Source organism: Acipenser ruthenus, chromosome 49 (assembly GCF_902713425.1).
Source record: "Acipenser ruthenus chromosome 49, fAciRut3.2 maternal haplotype, whole genome shotgun sequence".
Classification (NCBI taxonomy): domain Eukaryota; kingdom Metazoa; phylum Chordata; class Actinopteri; order Acipenseriformes; family Acipenseridae; genus Acipenser; species Acipenser ruthenus.
Window position 1 is genome coordinate 6,531,251 of NC_081237.1, and position 24,555 is coordinate 6,555,805.

Consider the following 24,555-nt stretch of genomic DNA (forward strand, 5'->3'; position numbering starts at 1 on the left):
AGGCCATCAAATACAGAGAGACCATCAAATATAGAGAGACCATCAAATATAGAGAGACCATCAAATACAGAGAGGCCATCAAATACAGAGAGACCATCAAATACAGAGAGGCCATCAAATACAGATGGTCTTTTTCTTTTTAAATACTCCCAGTGTGTCAGATCCTACTACTTCACTTGGCAGGATATTCCGTGCTAACTCTCTGTGTTTACAATGTGGTTCCCACCTTCTGTTCTAAACTCTAAACACCCAAACAGTTTGACAATGAAGGTTTTGTCTGGTACAGACTGAAATGAACCCCAGTCTATAGCTGTATACTGTACTGCTTTCAATGTAAAGTAAATACACGAGGTTAACCTAGAACTTTTCAACGTACACATTGGTTTCAGATGAAAGGCTGTACGTTTTGTTGATGAATCACTACAGATATCTGAAATTTTTACAGTAATATTCCAATGTAAATTTGTGAAGGGGAGGGGGGGGGGGGGGGGAATAAATAAATAAATAAATCTATCGAGCAATGTGCCAAAGAAAAAAAAAAAGTTTGGAAACCAACACTTACCCTCTTTTAAACGTAGTACTGTGATTTTTTTGTTTAAGTTTCTGAATCACTTGTTATTTACATTTTATTCCCAGAAGTGGCGAGTTTAAACTTTGATTTTGTGTAAACGTTCCCTTCATCTTGCTATTTGATAAAGTCAGCATATCAATAATAATAATAATAATAATAATAATAATAATTCATGCTCTGGATTCTGTACGAGTGCACAGTAGCTATGTCGTTGCTTGCTTTCTTTTTCCCCAGACGCTAAATTACAAACTTAATTATCATCCCGGGAACAGACGGCACCAAACAGGAAGACACTGATGTGCTCTGGATAAAAGAGAAGACCTTGCTTATAGAGGAAATAAAAGATGCCAGGCTTTTGAAGCTGTTCAAATAGGAACTAGAAGAGATTTGTAATATGTGATTGAATGAGATCTAAGCCTCACTAGTCCAGCATACTTTATGCGCCCCCCTATATAATTACGGTACTAATGTTGCAAGGATGTCAAGCAATTACCTCTTTAAACAGTTTAAAGGCATGCTTTAGCAGCAGGTTACCTTTCTACACTCATTGACAAAGTGAATGGAGGAATATCTGTATAAAATAAAGTTGGTGATTTTCTGTTTGCTTCCAGTATAGGAATTATATGTAATTCAATATGTTAACGTAACATTATTCAGCAAGCTTCATTCGACTTTATGCAGCAATATGAGTTAATTTTACAGGGTGATGCAAAACTTTTGGCCATGGCTGTACAGCGTTGTGGTTTCGCGTGTGAAGGAGTGACTGGTTTGCTATGAAGTTCCACCTAACTTTGAGAAGTAGAACTGTCCCATTTCCTCTGAATTACAAACACAAAAGAATGGGACGTTGTGTTCTTTATTAGGGTTAGCAACGGTGCTCATCACAGAGAGACTCAATTAGCATAATACCGTTTGAGAAACAGGTGAAGGATAATTTCTTCCTCTATAAAGATTTGTGCCCAATCGCACACTTACTTCTGCTTGATAAATGTGTCATCCACGTCCCATTAGAAGAATTTACAATGGAACATTTGTATAGTACATTCTCACGTATGACAGCGGCATATCAAGGACCACTCTGGACCACATGCATGTTTAATTGGTCGGCCTGCTTGCTGGGGGACTGCATGAAGAGATGGGTCACGTCAACGGATGCATGCATAATCTAAACACTGGATGCGGGAGAGTCCAGCGACAAACTGGAGTTCTACCAAGTTCTGAGGGTGTGCCTACAGTCATGCCTAATAAAGCAGTCCTGTAATTTTACTCAGCAGCTGCTGCTTGTGCATATGTGTACCGCACTTTAATTGCAGTTGAATTGCTTTTACTTTTTTTATGGGTAAAGAGTTTTCATCCCCTAATAAAATGTTTATAATTCAAATGTTATACCGGAACAAGCAAATGTCTTCCTAGTATAATAAACAAACAGAACACAATCTCAACTAATAAAGATTTCAAGCCACTATTCATTAAAAAAAACCAAAAAAAACATATTCTTCCGATCGTGAATTGAAGAGAATAACACGTTTTAAAATATTACTAATATGTCTTAATACTGAATGTACCCCAAATCCATCAGATATATGTTAGTTCATACATAGTTATATTTGAGTACCTAACAATTATTTTAAAGTGCTGCCAACGTTTCTAGAACACTTTTGTACTAGAAATCCCAAGACCCTGTTACACTTTGCATGAAGTGCCTCTATTACTGTGTATTTACATAGTAGTTACTTAGTAAATACATGTGTACTTGCACGTCATTACAATGTTACTATGCATAGTTGCAATCTGCAAACTTTTTTGTATGATACAACCCTAACTCCTTTCTGATATAATTGTGTACTTGCATATGGGGTGCAAACATATTGACATATTATGTACATTGTAACTTTGCATAATAACATTGTAATTATGTGTAAGTACACATGTACTTAGTATGTAAGACACCTAGTTTTACCCAAGATCCATGATACCAGGTGCAGAGATTTAGAGCGTACAGGTAATTCTTATGCGTTAAACAGGGTTAGGGTGCCAGTTTATGTGAATCAATCAGTTCAGCTCGTATTATTAAGAGGAGTAGCTGATTCTTCATCTGTCAGGTCTCTCATTAGCTGCACAGACCCTGAAACTGACAACAGTTCCATGTCAGCGGTATTTCAGTGTTTCTGCTACCAGCCCTGCGGTTTGCAAACCTGCTTCCTGTCGCTCTACACATTGTCAAGCTCAAGGTACGTTTGATTGAAAACTACTTTCAAATACTAATACTGAAAGTGTGAAGCAATGAAACAGGAGGTGGCTTTATCTGATCAGCGAGTAACCGCAAACATATCTGAGCTCGAACTCAAAATGAAAAACACAGGTTTAAAAAAATAAAAGATTTACCAAGAAACCTGAGATCGCAACACCTAACCGTCGAGTGTTCCTGTTTTTATTTTTTTTTTAATAAGGTATCTGATTGCCACTCCCTTATTGTTCTTGTGTTGATTGAAACCTTAACCAAAAATGGTTTTACATTTCTAAACCACCTTTTTTTTTTTGCTTATCGCATTAATTCAAAACAGTTAAATGAATTCTGTTAGGGACTCTAATGATATCTTTCTTAGTAACAATTATCATTACCGGTACGTGTTTTTTTTAGGTCGAAAACACACACACACACGCATATATATATATATATATATATATATATATATATATATATATATATATATATATATAAAGATGAAGAAGGGCTTTTGTCCAAAACGTCCTGAAATAAAGAATATATATAATGTAGTACACACACACACACACACACACACACACAAACATTTCTTATATGTTTATTAATAAGCAAAAGCAGATAATAAACCTTGGGGAAAATTCAATAAACGAATACAGCAAGCTACAAAATATAGTTAGTTCAGCCAATCTGACTGGTTAGGCAGCGCAGTGCTGTCCAGCCAGAACACAGCATTTCACAACCTACAGCCAATCCTATTGGTGCTACATGTCAAAGGGTATCATTCAAGCAAATGGCTCCATTGCAAAACCCCAAAACGCCACATTACTTCTACCCTAACAATGAACAGAAGCATGAACACACAGAGGTCATGAACTGCATTTTACCAGAAATAGATCATTGGTTAATCACGTACACATTGCTAGTTGCTAATGAGAAGGAGTGAGCAATGCTCTCTCTATCTCTGCCTCTTTCTAACTCTGCATGATTACTAATGGGGGATCTCACAAGAACTTGCTGGTGGACAGTGCTGGGTCTTGCATGGGCGGCGGAAACTCCAGGCAATTGGGTAATACAGTGTAGGAGGCACATACAGTACAGAGAGACACAGCAATGAACTGCAGCAACCTTTCCAATGAACCACAAAACCAGGACGTGGAGCAGGGGCCGTGGCAAATGGAGTCATAGAAGTCGTTGGTTTTTTTTTTGTCCCCCTCTAAGTAAAATTGAAACCAAAGAAAAAGAAAAAAAAACGGTATTATTAATACTAATCTTACTCATTTATTAGTGTCAAATGCAAACTCAATGTAGCCTTTAATTTATTTATTTAGCTTTTTTTTTCTGGGAGGTTTGTTCATTAAATCACTGCTAGCAGGCTGATGGAAAATGCAATATAGCCAACATGTGCACGGCTCATTTTAAATTACCAATGCAGGACAAAGGAGAAAATTAGCCAGGCTAGCATTTTGAACCTGTATTGAAACCTGGCAAGGAAGCTCTTTAAATCTTTTAGACAGGAACTCTGTGCCATCTGAAGGAAGCCCCACTCACATGACAGTGACCCCAAACACAATGCTGGGGATGTGGCTGAGCTAGTCCAGAGGGGTCAGTGTCAAGCTCTGAGCCAGCAATGCACAGCTGGGCTCCTTACAGGCATCCCATCCTACTGACCAGGTCAGTCTGTGCTGCAAGTGAACAGTTCCATGTGATTTGAATGTCATGGTGCACTACTGGGAGCTTAATACCAGGAGGTTACCAGTTCAATCCCAGCTCAGCCACTGACTCACTGTCTGTGACGCTGAGCTAATCACTTAACCTCCTTGTGCTTCATCCTTCCGAAGACACGTAAAACAAACAAGGTCCTATTGTAAGTGACTCTGCAGCAGCAGTTTTGATGCATATGTGAGGGAGAATTTCACATGTCACTGGTGGCCAGGTCTGCCCTTACATTATGGGAATGCATAACAACACAATGAATGACTCCAGACTTCTTTTGAGTCTAAATGTTCTCTTTCTAATTTCTTTTTAAATCTGAGACATTGTTTACATTATGCAGCCAGATCAGAGTGCAGCACAAAAGGACTCCTGCAGAGTCAAAAGGTCAAAGGATCAAAAGGACCCCAGAAGGGAGTGGAGCCCCCCAATTTGCCTGAAATAATTTGCACCGCCCAAAACACTTTACAATTACTTTTAAACATAATAAAATAATTGCAGCATCAAAATACATTTAGAATAAATGAAAACGAAATGGTTACTCTTGACTCCTTACACATCGATCCATGATCCCAGGTGCAGAGATTTAGAGCGTACAGGGAATTCTTATGCGTTAAACAGGGTTAGGGTGTCGGTTTATGTGAATCAATCAGTTCAGCTCGTATTATTAAGAGGAGTAGCTGATTCTTCATCTGTCAGGTCTCTCTTTAGCTGCACAGACCCTGATACTGACAACAGTTCCATGTCAGCGGTATTTCAGTGTTTCTGCTACCAGCCCTGCGGTTAGCAAACCTGCTTCCTGTCGCTCTACACATTGTCAAGCTCAACGTTCGTTTGATTGAAAACTACTTTCAAATACTAATACTGAAAGTGTGAAGCAATGAAACAGGAGGTTTCTGGGGAATGGGAGCTAGGGGTTCTGTGAGGCTCCAACGTGATTTCCGACAGCACGTGTTAACATACGGTGCTAAAATAAGACGTACTGAAAGGGTTAATGGTGTTTTTGTTTGTTTTTATATTTGTATTATATTAGCTAACATGTATGATTAATAAATACCGAGGTAGAATTATTTATAAGACACAAAAGTTTCAACAAAATAAAAAGTTAGACTCCTGGATTCCCAAGGAGAAGCATTTAGACTCTTAGCTTCCCTTTAGCCCTATCTTTACCCCTACCCCTACTCCCTATCCCCTCAAAAGAAACCATGTAAGACAATGGAAGCATTAAAAACATCCACCTGTGGAATATGTTCGTTTGAGACTGTTCAGAGTTACAGGGTGGACAGTACATAAAAACACACACAAAGAACGTAACTCTTGGCCTGTAATTTATGTAGGCGACCAAAGCTGCAGTTCAAAGCTGGTTAAATCGTTGGCTGTAGGTCACAGCATTCAGAAGGTGTAACCTCTGGTATCACAAGCCAAAGTGCAACCACAGGGATGCAGACAGCGAAGTGTGTCACTATCATTGCTGTCCTCTGCTCCAGGAACGGAGCCCTGCCTTACTACAGAACAGTTCCCACCTCAACCACATGTTTTACATACCAAGCCAGCTTTATAGAGGCATACAATAATTTCGTTTTAATCTAAATATAAACTAAGCCATAATTATCTTGCAAGTGTTCAAACCCTAACAGAAAAAAAAATGAACCGCCAAAAACATCTGATTAAACACCACAAACAAAACGTAAGCTGAAATGTTTAGCCTAGAATGTCTGGGGTTTGCAAAGGGCCGCTGCGAGGCTGTGACTTGAGTAGGGTTGTGGGTTAAGGCAATACAAAAACCAGGAAAGATACGTTCCCCTGTTTAGTTAATATATGCAATATAAAGCGACTTTTCGTTTTTAGCAAAGACACACCCGCAACTCCGATCATATCCGTGAAATGCAATTGGTTTAAAAAGGCATTTTACAAGACAACAGTGCTAACTATTAACAAACAACGAAACACATTGATGATGAGATGAAAAACCTTACAGGTGCATTTTTGTAACAGGTTGTGTTGAGCCATGATACTGGCTCTCAGTGTTTTTGTCAGTGTGCTATTTGGTGGACAGACACTTGCAGAAGGGTAATAATTCAGATGAATGGAAGACGGGACAATGAGCCCTTTTTTCCACTGTAAAGATAAGACATGACTTCATTTATTTAGTATGGTCAAGAACAGATGCTATAACGCCACTTTCTGTGACTACTCCCATTTCATAGTTTCCTTTAACATTATATTGTCCTAATTAAAACTGGGTTATTTCACTAAACCATTTTCAACACAGCTTGAAGCACTTGATAAGAGTTTTGAAATGCTCAGACTGTGCTTTCTGTATAGGTTTCCCGTATGAACGTGTGTTTATTAACAGTTGGTAAACAAGTGACCCGTAAAATAAAATGAAACCGACCAAGCTTGATAGTAGGCAATCGAGCACAATGAGGATCCATCCTTGTTAAAACAAGTTAAAACAAAAAACAAAACAAAAAACTGTAAAAGATGTAGGCTTCTCTGGAATGGCACTTCACTTAAGGTGACCATATGGCTCTGTGTTCAGCGGGACAGTTTGGGACAGTTCAGGCTTTTCAACTCGCAACCCAATGCATTCTGGTACGTTTTACCTGGCACAGGTACCTTTCCTTCCTTTAAGAGAAGCAGGACTATGCTTACCAGAATGCATTGTGTTGCGAGTTGAAAAACCTGAACTGTCCCAAACTGTCCAGCTGAACACGGAGCCATACGGCCACCTTAACTTCACCTGGCCATGCCAGTGTGTGTTCTTTTCACTTGTCCCTTCTCATACAGGGCTTATACTTTCTCTGATGCATGGTATCAGTGTAGTGTTTGCATCGTGATACAAGAACAGAAACACAGCATAGCTTATTGCTGATCACTTCGGTTGGTTCTCAACTGGTTCTTGAATGAAGAATAAGTGTTTTATATACAGTAGTTGGTCTGGGTACATACTCTCCCTATCTCATTACATTTTTGTCTTGACACGCATCGTATCGCAAGACTAGTGTATCATTACTCATAAGGTTTGGGCACAAAAAACAACAATAACGAACATGGACGGTAGTAAAAAAGAGAGATGGGTTAAAAATATCCCTTCATCTCCTGGTTTAGGAATGCATTCCTGCTTTGTGGTTTAGTAACACCTCCATTTTTGAGGTGTATAAACTTCATAGGGAATTACGAGCAGAAATCGTACGATAAACTTCAAGAGGGAAATAAAAAAGAACCTGTGTTTTAGCCGAAGATATAATATTTGTACAGCTGGCACCGTTTAGGCCTGCGAGTGTGTGCAAGTTTGTGGTTGCTTTTGTATATAAAAACCCTGTGGGCTGCCTTTGCTATAGAAGCCCAGCTCTCCATCGTAACGGCTCGCTCTGTAATTCTCCTTTCCAAATAAAAAGCAAGAACTGGTTCTGGCTCAACAGGCAGCAATCCTGTGGCTCGATGGGCTCTAGCAAAGAGAATCTAGAATGTTAAAATAATACAATCCCTGCCAGGACGTCCTTCATAACAATTTGGATTATAAATCTTGACATTTCTTTGTTCTAATCCAATTTAGAGGTTTTTTTTCTTTCATTTTCTCTTCTGTCAAATCTTTTTCCAGGCTTTATTTATTTATTTGTAATTTTTTTTTTTTTTACAACCAATGAGGAAAAAAAAATAATAATTCAGTGCAAAAGTATTTGGCTCACAAGCTTGCCACAACATGAAGTAAAGCTAAAAACAAGAAACATTTTCTCTGCTTCGACTTGTCACTAGCATTTCCTCGTGGATCCAAGCTATCTAGAGTTCTTTAAAACAAAAAAAACAAAAAACAGCTGTTTAACTGCCAGTTTGCTTTCAGATGTGCTTTCTGAAGCCACATTCCAAAGACTAAACTCCACACCGTTTGCGTTAATGAAATCAAAAGTGCCTTTCAGCTTGCGTCCCGAAAACCATTTTATCAGCCATATTACAGCATGTGCCCATGGGCTGGTGTTAACAGCTAATAAATTGCCTTTATCCCCTGAGAATGACCTCAGCAATTAGGCCCACATGCAGTCATTATGGCACAGCTGTCTGGAATAACTTTGTTTGTGTTTTTTTGGCCTGAACAAAAAAAAAAAAAGAGAGCAGAAAATGTAAAAAAAGGGGGTTTCCACTGCCCTTTGTGGCCCATAGCAAATACAAGCGAGAGAGAGAGAGAGAGAGAGAGAGAGAGAGAGAGAGAGAGAGAAGAATTTTAAAAAGAGCTCAAAAATCTTTTTTCAGATCTTAACAGGATTTAAGAAATAAACGCACACCACCCTTTGTCCATGTTTTGTTTAGCAGCTGCCACTGATATATGAACCTACTTACAATGTTCAATTATTATAAGTTTTTTGTTAAGGTTTAGTTAAGATACCTATTTATAAACCAATCCAAAAGCCCTCTCTAGCTCCAACCCTTTCCAAATGTAACATTCCACAGTTCACAAGCCCACTTCATACTCCCATCATGCAATCCTATTGCTAACAGACTTAAAATCCCAGCAAAGTGTAGCGTTGTGTATACTTCCCGTTGCATTGTTTCAACCTTATCTTTCCTGATGGCTCCCTGAGTTGAGTCCTGAAAACTCCCAGCCTTGGGAGGTCTAGATTCATCCTTACAACACTGTTGCATTCTCATTAGAATTATTCAATGAACTCTCTTGTGGCAACATCCTAAACCATAAGATTTGTGTGATGCGTTTATCATATAAAGCCATCCATAACTTCAAAACGCTAAGAAACTAATTCAAGTCGACATCTCATTTACAAACATGTATGAATGATACGCTCCCTTCATACTGTAAAAACAAAGCCCACATCACATACAGTGGAAGCTAAATTAATCAGATCTCTCATTCTCTTACGTTGGAGAATTAAATAAACCCACCTGACCGGGAAAAGCAAATTCCGCTTATTCCAGGTAACCGTTACTACTGGAACATACTGTGGATTGTTTTTTCCGCACAGGAATATCGTACACCAGACGGGACTAGAGTCAGGTTCCTCAACACTACTGATTCAAAAATGTAAACACAGGCAGCCTGACTATTAACAGAGTAGAGTTATTTCAGTCGAGTCTGCTCGGTGATATTTGAGGTGCACACATACAAGGATTGGAAGGCCTCCAGTCCTTTGAAACTTGTTCTGTCAGTGCCTGTACATGCGCCAGACCCCCTACCCCCCTCTCTTTTTTCCATGGAGCCTGGCAGTCTCAGTCCTATCGTCCCTTTGAGGCGGCCCGCGTGAGAGCAGGAAACAGAGCCAAGCTTGCTTCCTGAGCGTCCCAGAGAGGAAACGCTGTAATAAGCATGGAGGCCGTGGTTAAAAATAACCCCAGTATATAAGGCCTGTGAAGGTTCCCCCTCACTCTCAAACTCTCACTCACACAGCCACTGGCAAGGACGTGTGCTCCCGCTCTCCTCCATTCCCTCACACACACACACTCACTCAGAGCTGCTGGGGCCAGGTTCAAGTCTTCCAGGGAGAGCAGGTGTTTCCAGCAGGCTTAAATCAATATTCCTCTAGCTGCAATACCACAGAATGTAAAACAGCACAAGCAACAATGCTCTATGGTTTTTTTTTCTTCCCAAAGATAAAAAGCATATAAAACTACACAGCGGGGGTGCACAGTCTGCATTCTTTTTTTTTTAATTATTTTATTTCCAATAAAACACTCTTGTTTTGACATATTTTTTAATAGATTTTATAGCTCTGTGAAACTGCAGCTCTAACTTTAAGCTTGTTTTTATGAACCAGGTACAAGTTAACACACCACCATCGAGATCCTTGTAAATGTAATGGTTTAAATCCGATCTCTTAGATACATTCTGTAAAGCCCCTTGCAGTGGATTTGTGTCATCACTTATCTACAGGCAGGTAGCGTCAGACACTGATGTAAATTTGGAACCTTCCCAGCTCACAGTCGCCAGCCTAAGGTTTCAACAGCTCCAAGTCCTGTTGTGTATATTTTGAGATACGTTTACATTCAAAAATCTTGTAAAAGTAGACCAGGAGAATGCTCCACAAACCAAATTATTATTATACTGTAGGTTTAGACAGAAGGCCAGTGGAAATACTGTACAGTGGAATTATACATTAAGACCTGAATTAACCCGAATCCAAACGGACATCTGTGGCTGTTTCAGACAGGTGGACGGCTGCTTATTCAAGGGGACAGTTCTGTGGGTGCACTAGCAGGTCGACCGATTTGTTCCAATTGTATTTATTTAACCAGGATAGACCCCATGAGATGTACATCTCATTATCAAGGGGGTCCTGGCAGGAGAAAGCAGCATGAAATAACATTATAAAATCAACAGCAAAAGTAGACATTCAAACAGGACAAAAAAAAACAAACAAACTTCAAAACGATCACACAAACAGTTATATAAAAATTGCGTCTGTCTGTTGGAAAGAAAGACAAGAACATTTAAACCCATGGATTTCTGTGAGTTGTGGTTGCGTAAGGGTTATTGTTCAGACAGTTTAATTTGATGAATGGAAGAGATGAAAGAAACCTCAGGCCACCATGGTGGAAGCTACTGTTGGGTAATGAGAGACAGAGAGACAGCCATCTGATGTGGTGAGCTTGGAGCCCCTTGCTGTGTTCTTCATATCCCTGACCAAGCCACCAACCAGGGACCTAGAGCAGTACAGATTTATATTCATAGCGGGTGCGTTAAGTAAGCGAGCAGCTAAGTGAAAGAACCCACTTATCGTCACGCTCAGTTCCGCTCCCCCTGAGCAGCTCAGAGCTGCAGAGCGGATTTAATCTGGGACCCAAGCGAGCGGAAAAATCCTCGCTCTGAGCCACTCAGTTACTTAACGCACCCAGTATGTCCTGAATCCATCAATTACTGTACAGTGACTACAGTGCATTCATCTATGTTAAATACGTTTCTCTTTATTGAATTCCAAGAAGTCCCAGGCTACTCAGTAACTTGTTACAGGCATCCTAAAGCCGTATTTATTCTGGGACAAAAAGCCTTCAAAATGACATCAGTAAAAATAGGCTGGTTACCATCGCGTTGCTGTACGGCGTGTATCCAACAAAAGCCATGATTGAAGTTTGAATTGAAACGAAGACAATGTAAATTGTGCTTTGGCAAACAAAAGGTGAATTTGGATTTTAGGAGGCAGAATTTATTTATAATATGAAACAATGGGGAGGTATTTTTAGTTGGCATTTTGATAGCATCAGGGGGGTTTAAATGAGTTTAATAACTTTATGAATTCTAGAACTGGGACTGATGTCATCGGTTTAAGTAAGGGTGACAATTATCATATGACAGCTTCTTGTTTCAAGTGCATTCAGCCCCCTTATAAAAGCTACCAAAGCCTAGCGAAGTGCAATAAACCGCAGTGAAAGTATGGTAAAGGCTTGGAAAGCATGGAGAGGCATGGTAAAGAATAATGATAAACACGGTAAACTGTTGGAAATGCATGGTGTTACATATATATTGTTTCACATAACAGCATTGCTTAATACTGATCGTCTGGTAGGAAGCTGTGATTCAGAGGGCCGCTGGAACACAGGGTTAACCACAGCCTTCCTTTTCCATGAAAGGTTCCTCAGATGAGGGGCAGGCTGATGCAATAAAAGGGGGCAGGTTTCCTTCTTGGTGAAACAGTTGAACACATTGAGATGAGCACACATTTAAAATATGACTATATCAAATGGCAATAATAAATAAACACATTTTTTTTCACATTTTACGACAAAAAAAGAAGTATTGGTTCTCTCCAGGTGAAGTTTATGAATTTTGACCCTCAGCGTCTTTTCCTCTCTCAGCCTGCCCTGAGAGTGCTTGACTGGCCCTTTTCCAAAAGAGGGTTCCAGGATTCTAGCAACTGACATGAACCAGCCTGCAGAGGGAGGGGAGGGTAATTGTTGGAACAGCACAGTGCTTTACTACCCATTCTCCACACCAACACCTGAATGAACCAGTCTGCAGAGGGATGGGGGGCAATCATTGGAACAGCATGCTTATTTAGAATGGGGTTCAGAAGTGGTTTTGTGGCAGTGGAGACATTGCTTTGGGTCTGTCATGTCCAATCCCTTTAAATCCAGCCCTTCTAAAACATTGCTATTGTACTTTTGCAACTTGTAATCAATGGCAAGTATTTAAACAGCACCGTCACAGTCAAAGGCTGTTCCTGCATGCACCAGTATGGTACCACAAACGACACTGCCACTGGCTCTCAAAATGCAGACCAGGAAACAAATCCTATCCCTAATACCAGTACCTAATCACTGCCAATAAATGAGACGGCTTTGTGCCATCTGCTTCCCAAAGAGTCCCACTGGTGGGAAGAGTTTATGGTATCTTGGTGCCAGCTGCTGGCACTGTCTAACTAACAAACTCCTTCCAGAGACAGAGCACAAGCTGGGAAATGTGGATACAATTACTGTAGGACACACTGAAACAGATGCTGCTAGTTACTACAGCGGACACACTGCTCCAATACACTGACCCGTGCCAGGGAGGATTACTATATGTCAAAGAGGTGGCTCTCAGGCCATTGTTTGGAACACAACAAGGAATCTAATTCCACCAGATACCATAGCTGGATCATTCCAACATGACAAATACGGAAATGATGGCGTTTAGTGCGGCCCAACAGCGGTTACCAGTGCAATTCCCCTTTATTTTGAGTGCCTTTATCCACTCTGAAAAGACTGTTGAACAAAATGCACAGAACAAAATGCTCAGTCTAGTGCCGGACTATATTCGAGCTGAATAGAATGATCAATAAAAACTACCTATGCCAGTGTATTACAATTATATTATCTTTTAGAACACAATGTTGAGTCTTGAATGCAATTCGCATATCGTAAAAAGTTGAGAGCGCATTTTTTTTTTTGGTCTTTCACTTGCCTGAATTTAAGCAAAAGCTCCTCACTTTTAAAACCAGCAAACAGACGCTCACCGTTGTGCTTTTCTGGGTTGGTGCTGGGTTTCGATGTGGTCTGAGGTGCACCTACTTCTGTCTCTGTGCCAAAAAAATGAATGAATATAAGTCAGGCTATACCGCCTGTTCTCATGGATGAAAAACCCAACACATAAACAGCATGTCCCTCTGTAACCAAGCAGTACTGCTTGAGCTGTAGATGCTTAGAGCATACATTATAAAGTGTTCAGTGCACACTGCAGATCAGACCCGTTATTGAGCATGTTATGGCTGGATTGTTTACCTTCCTTGGTTAAGCTGATTTTCACTTGGTGTGAGTAGCACAGCAGCACCTACTGCAGCTTTCTCAGTTATACAAATAAAGAACAAACAAAGAGATAAAGAGGAGGGATCGAATCTTCTTCCAGTTTACATAACTGACTGACTTTGGAACAAATATTATGAAAGCAGCTTGTAAATCATGGGACCATCCGATAGTTGCTTAAAAAGCTTCAAGACGGCATTACGAATCATCTGTGCATAAGAAACATAAAGTATTCATAGCAAGTGTCGATTCACTCTGAAGAGGAAGACCACTTCTTGTTTATCTTAACCGCAAACTTTCACTGATTGGTCACTGGCTGGGTCAATGCAAGCTGGGTTGCAGATTTCCTAATCCCTGTGATGCAGCTCACACTGACAGATCTGGCATTTAGGAAGTGCAATGCGCCATTCCACTTCTAAGAAAACGCCATAGCAGGTGGTTCAGAGAAGAATGATTTACAAAAATGCATTTCGAATGGCATGGATCAGAGATACTGAGAATAAGGAGACTGGGTGCAGGTGGTAAAACCTTTCGCTGTTGGGTCATGCGAATTGATTAATAAAAGATTAATACCCTTATAAAAGTTTGTCATAGTAAAAGCATAGCAAAATATAATAAAGCATAGTAAAAGCATGGTAATGCATAGGTAAGAATAGAATGGTATGGTAAAGCATATTAATAAATGACAAACCTGGGTAAACGATGCTAAATGCATAGTATAACCACGCCCTTGACTATTTGTGATCTGCGGGTGTCAGTATTGTGATTGTTCTCTTCTGTTTCACTGACCGTTCTGTACCCCTACCCGCCAAGCTGAATGTCCTCCTGTTGACTGATAACGAAGGGCAGGGGTCAACAAGACCACAAGCCACATTCGCCACATACAGGAAAGGACACTGTTTAAAAAAAAAAAAAAAAAAATTGAAATTCAGTGGTTCTCTGTAGTGTCATAAAAAAAAGGAACAAAGCTGGATTGATCTGAAAACGTGAATGCGGCTTCATAATGGAGGGGGAAGCAAAGGAGGCACCGGCACAGATTTTATTAACAATCCTTACCCTCCAAGCACCCCAAAAAAATCCACCCGCAGGCTGTGAATAGATCTACGAGATGAATCATTTGCCAGCACACACTGCTGTGATTGGACAGCTGACAGTATAAATCCTTTATACTGTTAGAAATGATATTTATTTATTTGTTTTCTTTTATTAGTGTAATGTTTGTTTTTCAAAGCCATTTATTTTAGTGGGTTCTCTTCAAAGGGCAGCTCAATTAGAACATGCTTGATCCTAAAGCAAACCCTGCTCCACTCCACCGCAATGCAAAGCCCTTATCAGTCAGCTTCTTGAACATCACCCACCACTTTCATTTGCTACTGGAGGTTCCTTTTCTGTTGCATCTGAAAGGCCCCGAGCTTTGACTGGCAGATTATATCCGAAACTACACAGACCTCAAATGCGTTTGTAATCCTAACACCTGGAGGGCTTTCTGCACAAGTTTTTAAACCCCCACTGTCCCCCCCCAAAAGAAAATACTTTAAAAGCAGAAATAAAATCTGGATTTCTGGTTATTCTCTTGACTATTGGACTGAAGGCCACACAGTTTCTTGCTTGTTCCATAAATTTCGTTCACTCCAGTTGTCGTGTCAAGTGCACCTCACGTTTCTATCTGTGTTGGCCCAATGAATTGTGTTATTCCAAGAAAACTAAAGCAATAAATCAGTCTGAATGGTAAACGTTTCCGTGTAAAGATGGCCAGATACATGTTAATACAAGTAACAACAACAACAAGAAGAAGTCATTGAACAGAATTTGCATGGGATTCAAACAGGCCAGATCAAAACGTGCTTTAAATGTGAGTGAAAGAATAATCTCTGAAAACATCAGCCACGGCTCTCTGGGCTATACAGCGTTCCACAAACAATGCAGCAACGAAACTGAACAGCAGGATGCTGGAGACAAATCGAGAGGACTGTCTCTGCACTTGACCCCGTTGGACAACACACGTTTGAGGACGGGGATCTTAATCACTGAAAATGTTCCGGGAATGGCACATTTGGTTTCAGGGGTCAGAACACTTTAGAGGGCAATCAGGAGGTACACAACCTCAATAGAGAGATTTCTGTAGTGATACTGTAGAGATGAGAGCCCGTTTACACTGAGGCATTGCTACCGACAATGAATTGAGCCAACTGCCATCAGTGAAAACAACGGCACTGGTCACGTGTGGTTAAAATACCTGGCTTTCACAAGGCCGGACACAAAGGCAAGCTTCTTTAGCAATTGCTATCGTTGTTGTCTGGGCATAGCATCAAGGATATTCTGATTATCATTGTCATAGCATTGTCATATATTCAGTGTGATATTCTGCGGAAGGGCTTGTGAAAGTAAGGAGAACAGTTTGAATAGATCACATATATAACGACACTTAAAGAAGGCTTACCAGGGGACATTATTAAAGCATGCATTTGTTTGGTTGTTTGTTTGTTTAAATTAAACATCCACCACTTCCCACTTTCTCAGTATTTTTAAGAGAGTGTGCCTTGTTTTCTTTATATTTCACACTCTTAAGGTATTCAGATGTGTTATTGGTACAGTAACTACAAAAAGCTGTGTGTAACTAATGCTTGCCAAATTATTATTTTTCAGCAGTTTTTGTCTGGCAGCGCAACAGGAACTATGGCACTCTCTCTCGAACATACTTTTAAAGGGCAGGTGTAGACAAGTCCAGCAACCGTCCCTTGTGGGATTAGCTTAGCTGGAGTCACTGGGTTCTTAAATTGGGAGATCCTGGTAACAAAATATCTCATTTACGAAGGGATGGTCTTGCTTTTAAAAAGACACGGGTCTCGATTATTAATCTTTACAGATCGGCAGAAGTTTCGATTCCATTAAAATAAACCAATATTAGAAATTGATCAGAACATGAGCTGTTTATGTGGATTCTTTAACCTTCTTTTACATGTCGCTGGCTATCCAGTCCAGTATATTAGTAGAAAGTGAACAGTACGTGAATGAATGCTCACCATGCACAGGCAAGTGCTGATATCAGTGTGGTGTGGTAAGGGTGGTCGTCTTAAAACCAAAAAACAACAATCAAAAAAAAAAAAAATCTAAGTATGGTTTGACTGCTTGGGCAGTACTAAGCACAGTTATTCCAACTACAGTACTCCAAGTTCCAGTGGTACCACGCAACACTGCCACAAGCAGCCCCAAATCATCTGGTGTCTAGCAGAATGGGGCTTGTCTCTTGCTTCAAAACAGGCGAGCCCATTGCACGGTCAGTAGGTTTTACCTCTCCAAGGCACCGATCTGCCAAATACAGAAAAATCCAGCCTTACGTTATTCAGTAAGCAACCATTTACCACCGTCCCCAGGGCAGTCTGTGCAGCAGGGTACTGTCTGTGTGCGCCAGGTGAGCCTCTCCACATATGTGCGTAACATCACTACAGTACATGCTGTCGTTCTGCTGCACGTCTGCTCCATTAAAACCGACACAATTACTGTCAAATATATAAAGGCATTTCTGCGATCACTACGTGCACTGAAAGCCATGTACAAATGTAGTAATGGCCAAAAGTTTTTCATAGCTAATTTTGGTTCATAAAGTCGAATGAAACCTGCCGAATAATGTTATGTTGACATATTGAATTGCATACCTCTTTGTAGTTTGACATTTTCGAAATGTGACATTTAGCATGAAATACCTTACTAGTATTATGGCTTCCTAGACCAGACTGGGCTTCCAGTGTAACTGTCAACTTTTGCTAATTCATCAAACTGTGCTACCAGTAGCAAAATATGACAAGTATAAGTATCGAAGTTTGCTACCTTGTCAAAATCTGCTACCTGGTCAACGAGCAAGTACAGGCACACACACACACACAAAAAGAAATTTAAATAGCTGGCTTACAATGAGATCTGGTCTGCACTTGCAATAACACTATGATCAGCACATGCATTTAAGATAAATATAACCTGAACTGATCGCATCGATAGGATGTTACAAATATGTAATAGTTGTATTTTTTTTTTTTTTTTTTAACATATTCTAAATTATTTTTCAAATATAGGCCTATTCTTAACCGGAATTATTTTTTACCGGGCGTTATTTGAGACTAAGACATTTGAATATATAAAAAAAGAAAAACGTTTGTTTCATTAATAATAATAATAATAATAATAATAATATCACATCAAAAATTATATATATATATGGTATTAAGAAAACCAACATATATTATGTTACAAATAGACTGGCATATGTACATCCCACTTTATATCAAATACGATTTAAACGGTATAAAGTATCCTTAAATACGATACACCTGACATGCCTGTCCTGTCACACTCATTAGGCACAGACAAGCTTCATTAAACCTGGGTGGGGGGCGCGGGGGATCATTAAAACTGCGAGGTGTTTTGCTAATAGCCGTGAAACACATATCACACAGCTTACAACTGGTAAACTTAAAGATCCTAAACCCGTCTCCATCGCCGTTGATGAAAAGCACCCTCTCGCGTACAACAGGCGTGTGAAATCACGCTTTTCTCTCTGCCGCGGCACCCACTTAACGAGACTGTCTCTACTGTGATCGGCGCAGTGCCCTCAGTCCAAGGCAGTTTCGACAATACCGTTCAGACCCCGCTTAGCACCTGAATAGAGGGAGCAAGCTGCGCGTAAACAACTTGAATTGCACCCTCGGGGTCGCGCTTGAAAGGTCTGAAAGGGTTTGGGTATACCTGGCGCCTGGGTGACATGGAACGTTTTGAAATACCTGCCAGGAAAGAAGAATAGGGTCCAGAGAATAATGATGATGCGCAAATTATTCCCAGTTAGAAAAGTCACAGCTTTGAGAGTGAGAGAGAGAGAGAGAGAGGAGGGGGGGGGTCACTTTCTCGATGTATTAGTGGAATTAATCCTAAATGCATTTTAAACCGAACACAGTCGACATTAACATACTTTGAAATGTCATGTATTACATTGATGACCAGATTTCCAAAAACAGTCTACTGATTCTGCGGTCACTGCGAGAATTCTAAACTTCTTTCTACAAATTACCGGTTTATTGTTAGTGGCGTGTGTTTTCTGAGTTATATAACATTGCTATCTTTTTTTGTCATTTAAGAATGATTGTTTGATTAGTTACCCGTGTTTTGTGCCAAAACAATAACCTTCCCTTTATAGTCCAAGCCTCTATGACGTAAAGGAAACTTCTTGACTCTGTGCCCGGTGTTACAGCTAGCTGGGAAATGCAGTTTTGAGTTTCTGAACAAGCTTTCGAAAACTCATATTAAATAACTAGAAGATATCAAACATTGTATAGTTTTCGAAATGAGGCACGTGGACGTTTTGCAACCGGTTTTATTTTCATTCCTTTTTTCATTTTTTCTTTGTGGTTACTTTTGAAGGTGCGGCTGAAACGCATTCCATACTCAAATAATAACCGTCAGTAAACAGCATGCCTCACTGTAAAGATATACTTAGCTGTTCATTTTCCAAACACATTTCTGCCTTGTTTACGAATAAATAAAAAATAAAAAAAAATAAACAGCATGCTAATTCTTTGCTGATCACTCCGTATCCATTTTCATTTGTCCATTTTTTGGTTGTACAGTATTAACATGTTTTTTTTTTTTTTTTTTTTTTTTTTTTTACATCTTACCACTTCAAACATGTTTCTACAAAGTTTTCAACCAATATCTTACACAATAAAGACAGCCACACGTGTATATATTTATGTAGTATTTCACCTGCCCGAATTTTAATAGATAATGTATCTTTAGATAGATAGAGATAGATAGTAGACGGAGATATTGCCGTTGCATATTGTAGATATATCACTAAGGAAAGCTGTATACTTTATAAACAGTAGACTAAGTATTTTACGATTTTGTGAAGCCTCTATCTGCAAGTACATTACTGCAATTATATTACTGCTGGGCTGCACTTTGCGCAACTCTCTCTCTCTCTCTCTCTCTCTCTCTCTCTCTCTCTCTCTCTCTCTCTCTCTCTCTCTCTCTCTCGTTTTAGGGGGCTGGTTCTAATGCGTCATCATGACTCTTTCATTTCTGTCTGGCTTGTTTACTTGTTAAACCTGTTTCCATGGCCACGAGGGGAGGGGCATGTCCCTTTAAGAAGCCGGGAAGGTTGAGAGAGTGGAGAAGCAGAACTCAGCGAATGAACTTGTGAGCAGCTTTATATACCAGAGCTAAATTTAGGACCGCTGGTGCGCTACCTCCATCCTGAACGTGTTTCCTCCGCTTAATTCAATTGGTTCAGCTTCTCAGCTGCAATATTTATAAGTTAGGATCCCCTACCAATCAAAGTTGCACATGACTTTGAAACACTACTTCATATAGGAGAGGAGAACACTCTACTATTTACAAAAAAAGTTTTTTTTCACGAGGAGTAAAGTGGATCGAACTTCTGCTGAACAGTTTGTCAGCGGTTTTTAAAATATATTTTTGCAGTGAAAAGAAACATTGAAAAATGGCCTTAAGCGGGACCATTCTACCTTCTATATCTACGTTTGCAAACCCATGGGAAAAATGTTGGGAAAACGTGAGTATATATATATATGTTTTCGTTTTTTTGTTGCATTATTATTAATAAGCAAAGTTTCACAATATGCTGTTAAATCTTACATACAGATAGTGGTGCTGTTAAGTGCTGAACATATAGAATTTCACAAAGTAGTCTTATTTATATTTTTGTATCAAAACGTTTTACATGATGAATACAGTAATGTTTTAAAACAAACATGCCATGTTTATCACAACAAACGCGCTGTGGTACAATATTCGAAATGTTAATTTTCTTTTGTTTTTTTGTTACAGAGGTGGAAAAGTGAAATGGACAAGGCTGCACACTCCAGCTGCTCCATGGCCGTGCAGAACATGGACATGTACTTTCCAAGAAAAGACGACGAAGATCTAAGCAATTTCTTAGATCTGGAATTTATCCTCGCCAACACCACCGGCTCCGACAGCCTGAATCCCATCGCTCCTGCTGGGGAGTACCCCATGACATCTACTGAACCCAGCTCACTCTACCAGACCGGCAACTCCACGGGGTCCTACAGCGTACCCGAGCAGAGCAGCGCTCCGCCGCCGTACAGCACGAGCCTCATGGAGGAGCTGCTGAGGACCGAGGTGGACAGTAGCTACTGTCTCGCCAATAACGTCCACGGGAGATTCCTAGTCGCTTCAACGAACTCTTTTGCAAACCAGGACTTTGTTGACAACATCAAGGTTGAGCCAAGCATGGACGGGTACGGACCAATCATGGGCATGGTGCCCCAGTCCGGCGTTAAAATTAAACAGGAGGGGAATTCTTCGTGCATGATGGCTTTCGACCAGCCCAGGCTAGCCAGCTCCCCCCAGGCAACGGGCAACATGACCCCACCGCTGAGCCCCGATGACCTGATGAACACAGACTGCCAGCCTCAGATGTGCCACTCCATGACATTCCAGCAGGGATACCACCCTGCCCCAAACTTCCCCCCTCCTCTGCCTGGCATGCAGCTCCAGTATCAGACAGCGCACCAGTTCAGCATATACGAGGATGGGCTCAGCCTCCAGCCGTCCGCGCAGAGAGTTCTGCTGACCCCGCCGTCATCCCCACTCGAACTCCTGGACTCCAAACCAAAGAGAGGTCGCAGGTCCTGGCCCAGGAAACGAACCGCGAGTCACACCTGCACCTACGCCGGCTGTGGGAAAACTTACACCAAGAGTTCCCACTTGAAAGCGCATCATAGAACGCACACAGGTAAGGCGAATGCCAATGTCACTATCCCAATTGTGTAGAACACAAGATACTCCTCGACACAAAATAAATACATAAAATAAAATATAATTAATATTGCCAACATACTGCGATAATAATGATAATAATAATAATAATAATTTACTGCTGGCTACTTTTTAAATGAGGGATGAATATTAAACGATTTCGTGACTAAAATAACTAATGTGTATTTTCTTTTTTTTTTTTTTTCTAATCCAGGTGAGAAGCCCTATCACTGCAGCTGGGAAGGTTGTGGCTGGAAGTTTGCCCGTTCTGATGAACTGACCCGACATTTTCGTAAACACACCGGCCACCGTCCCTTCCAGTGCCACCTGTGCGAGCGTGCCTTCTCCAGGTCGGATCACTTGGCCCTGCACATGAAACGACACATGTAAACGAAGCATGCCATTCTGGACTGGACTGGACTTTTTATACTCATTGCTATTTAATTATTATATATATATTAAAAAAGAGCAATTTTATATATATATATATATATATATATATATATATATATATATATATATATATATATATATATATATATATATATATATAATATATATATATATATATATATATATATATATATATATATATATATATATAATTTTTTTAAACACGTAGCTGGTACTACTTGGTTGACAAACGAATCTGCAAAGGCTTTTGCAGAGCATAGTGAAGATTTTTGATTTTATTAATTTTTCAATTACGAACATGACCCAAAGGCAGGTCCTAAAACATCTCTGAAAAATAAACTGGAACCAGACATTGACGTTGAATTAAATTAAGATTCTATTTGATGTGCCAGGGAAGTGCCTATACCACGTCTGTATTGTAGGTAATATGTTCTAGGGGGTAAAATTGACAAGTTGTTTTTATATTTGCTGAACCTGTAAACTGCACACGAAATAAGCTTTTATAAAAAAAGACAATGTTTTTTATTTCTTAAAACTGCCTTAAACCCACCATGGGTTTATTTGAATGTTTAATATTTTATATATAAAATATATATATATAATTAATGAATGCCATATGAATTCAGGGTCTTCCAACTTAATGAAACAGAAGTTGAACATGTATTGAAACCATTGTGTCTTACAGGTGCAATAATATTGTCTGCTCCAGTTTTAAGTTACACTATTCACACAGGGCTAGACGTATTGTAAATATTAACTTTTTTTTTTTTTCCTGACTGAAATTTATATAAGTAATGTAAATATTTGTATAATGTAAATAACTGTATTTTAATGTAAATATTAAAGTTAATGAAAGATATATTGGACTCTCTCTCTTTTTTTTTTTTAAAAAAAAGCTAAACAAATACATATTATGAAGAAAAAGTTAAATTATGCCTAAGTCAAAAACACTTTCTATGCAAGTCCCCATTTAAAAATGTACATGTTTTAACACAGCTGTGTAGCACGTTATATAGTCAACTTTAGCCCTTATCATCTTTACTTGATGTTAAAAAACACCCTGTCAGTAATTTTAAGACAGAACAAGATCCCACAGGGCTGTATGAGAAATCTAATCAAATAGCAGAAGAGTTTTTGAGTGTTGGAGAATAAGCAACTATTTTAAACCCAGCTCAAGCTCTGGAGTAAGCATTATGCTTTAGGTTGTAATGTTTTCCAGCTGTAAGACTGACACTGCCTGTAGTCTGTGGGTTCTGCCTATAAATATAAGCATTACATTTACATAATTATAGAGACTCGATTTAGACATGTCTGGACACAGGGATCTACCACATTTCAGCAAACAACATTCAAACTTAGAGGAAACACAAGCCCTTAAAAAAAGTATAGCAAATGTCTATAAAAAGATATTGTTTAGTTATATTATGGATATTAATTTTAAAAAGACATTGTACACGTTTCAATTCACCTCGAATAGGAGAGACAAGTAGAACGTGATTAGAATATATTGAAACAGCTATTAAAAAAAAAAAAATCATAAGCTTGGTTTATCTGTACTCGAATTTCTTCAACAGTACATTTGTTTAATACAAATCTATATAGAGTACTGCAAGTTATTTTAGTTTATTCGCCAGTGTTCTCAATTACTCAAGCATAAATGGCTATTATTAGAAAGGCATATGAAAATTTTAACATTTTCATTTCGCTTTTTCTCAGTTTACAACTTACTACACCGTGTCGGGACCTTGAGCCCTAAAAGCAAAGATATCGTTGCACATGCAGGAGATGCTAAAGATAATGTTAGCACTGCAGGATCAAAAACACCGATTTGAAAAGTTTCAAATTATATATATATGTCATTTCACAGCTGGAGGTAAATATGCATAAACTTCATACATATATAACCTCTGAAATCTCTCTCTGCGGATTCTCGGACCAATCTATTTATTGCTTGACTAAAAATATTTGAAAAAAACAAAAACGATACTTGTAATTCACATCTAATAGATAACAAATATTACTTCAAAGCATATAACTATATTCCAATCTGAGCTTTTTAGTTTCTTTAGCTCGCTCTCTGCACACCCTCACAGGATAGCAGCCCACACCCTAGCTTTTAACCACGAGTATCTCACTCGAAGCAGCACCGTTCTGACTGATGCTAATCACTCAATTGACACCTCAAGTCTTTGATGAGCCACGCTTTAAGCCAGAACACCAGTGCTTTAAAAGAGTTTTCACTCTTGCATATGAAATATATTATGGTACAGAGTATATTAAATTACACATTGTTTTTTTGTGGTCAAACAAATTTGCAGATACACACATGCATATGCCTGTCTAATGGGATGCTTTGTAGTAGGGTGTATTAATTACACACATTCTTTATATATCCCATTCTGTCTATCTAGGTAAGGAGGTAAAACTGCAGTGTACAAAACTGAAGAATGAATAAGTGCACAATAGGTATATAAAATGATTTTTAAAAAATGTATATATATATTTCAGGACGTTTCAGACAAAAAGCCCTGTAGCTGTGTAGAAAGAAAAAGTAAACACATATATCCAAAATACTGTATATCAAAGAAGCAACAACATATAATTCAGAAGGTGCATT

The 24,555-nt window shown here is 39.3% G+C and overlaps 1 protein-coding gene across 1 annotated transcript; it reads left to right on the forward strand.

Annotated features, from left to right (window-relative positions):
• Nucleotides 1-19,882: 19,882 nt before the first annotated feature.
• On the forward strand, nucleotides 19,883-22,022 carry LOC117401305 (Krueppel-like factor 2). The gene is made up of 3 exons (XM_034001876.3): nucleotides 19,883-20,295; nucleotides 20,571-21,501; nucleotides 21,739-22,022. Exons 1-3 carry the CDS (start codon nucleotides 20,224-20,226, stop codon nucleotides 21,912-21,914), a joined length of 1,179 nt encoding a protein of 392 aa, XP_033857767.3. The 5' UTR covers nucleotides 19,883-20,223; the 3' UTR covers nucleotides 21,915-22,022.
• The last annotated feature ends 2,533 nt before the right edge of the window (nucleotides 22,023-24,555 follow it).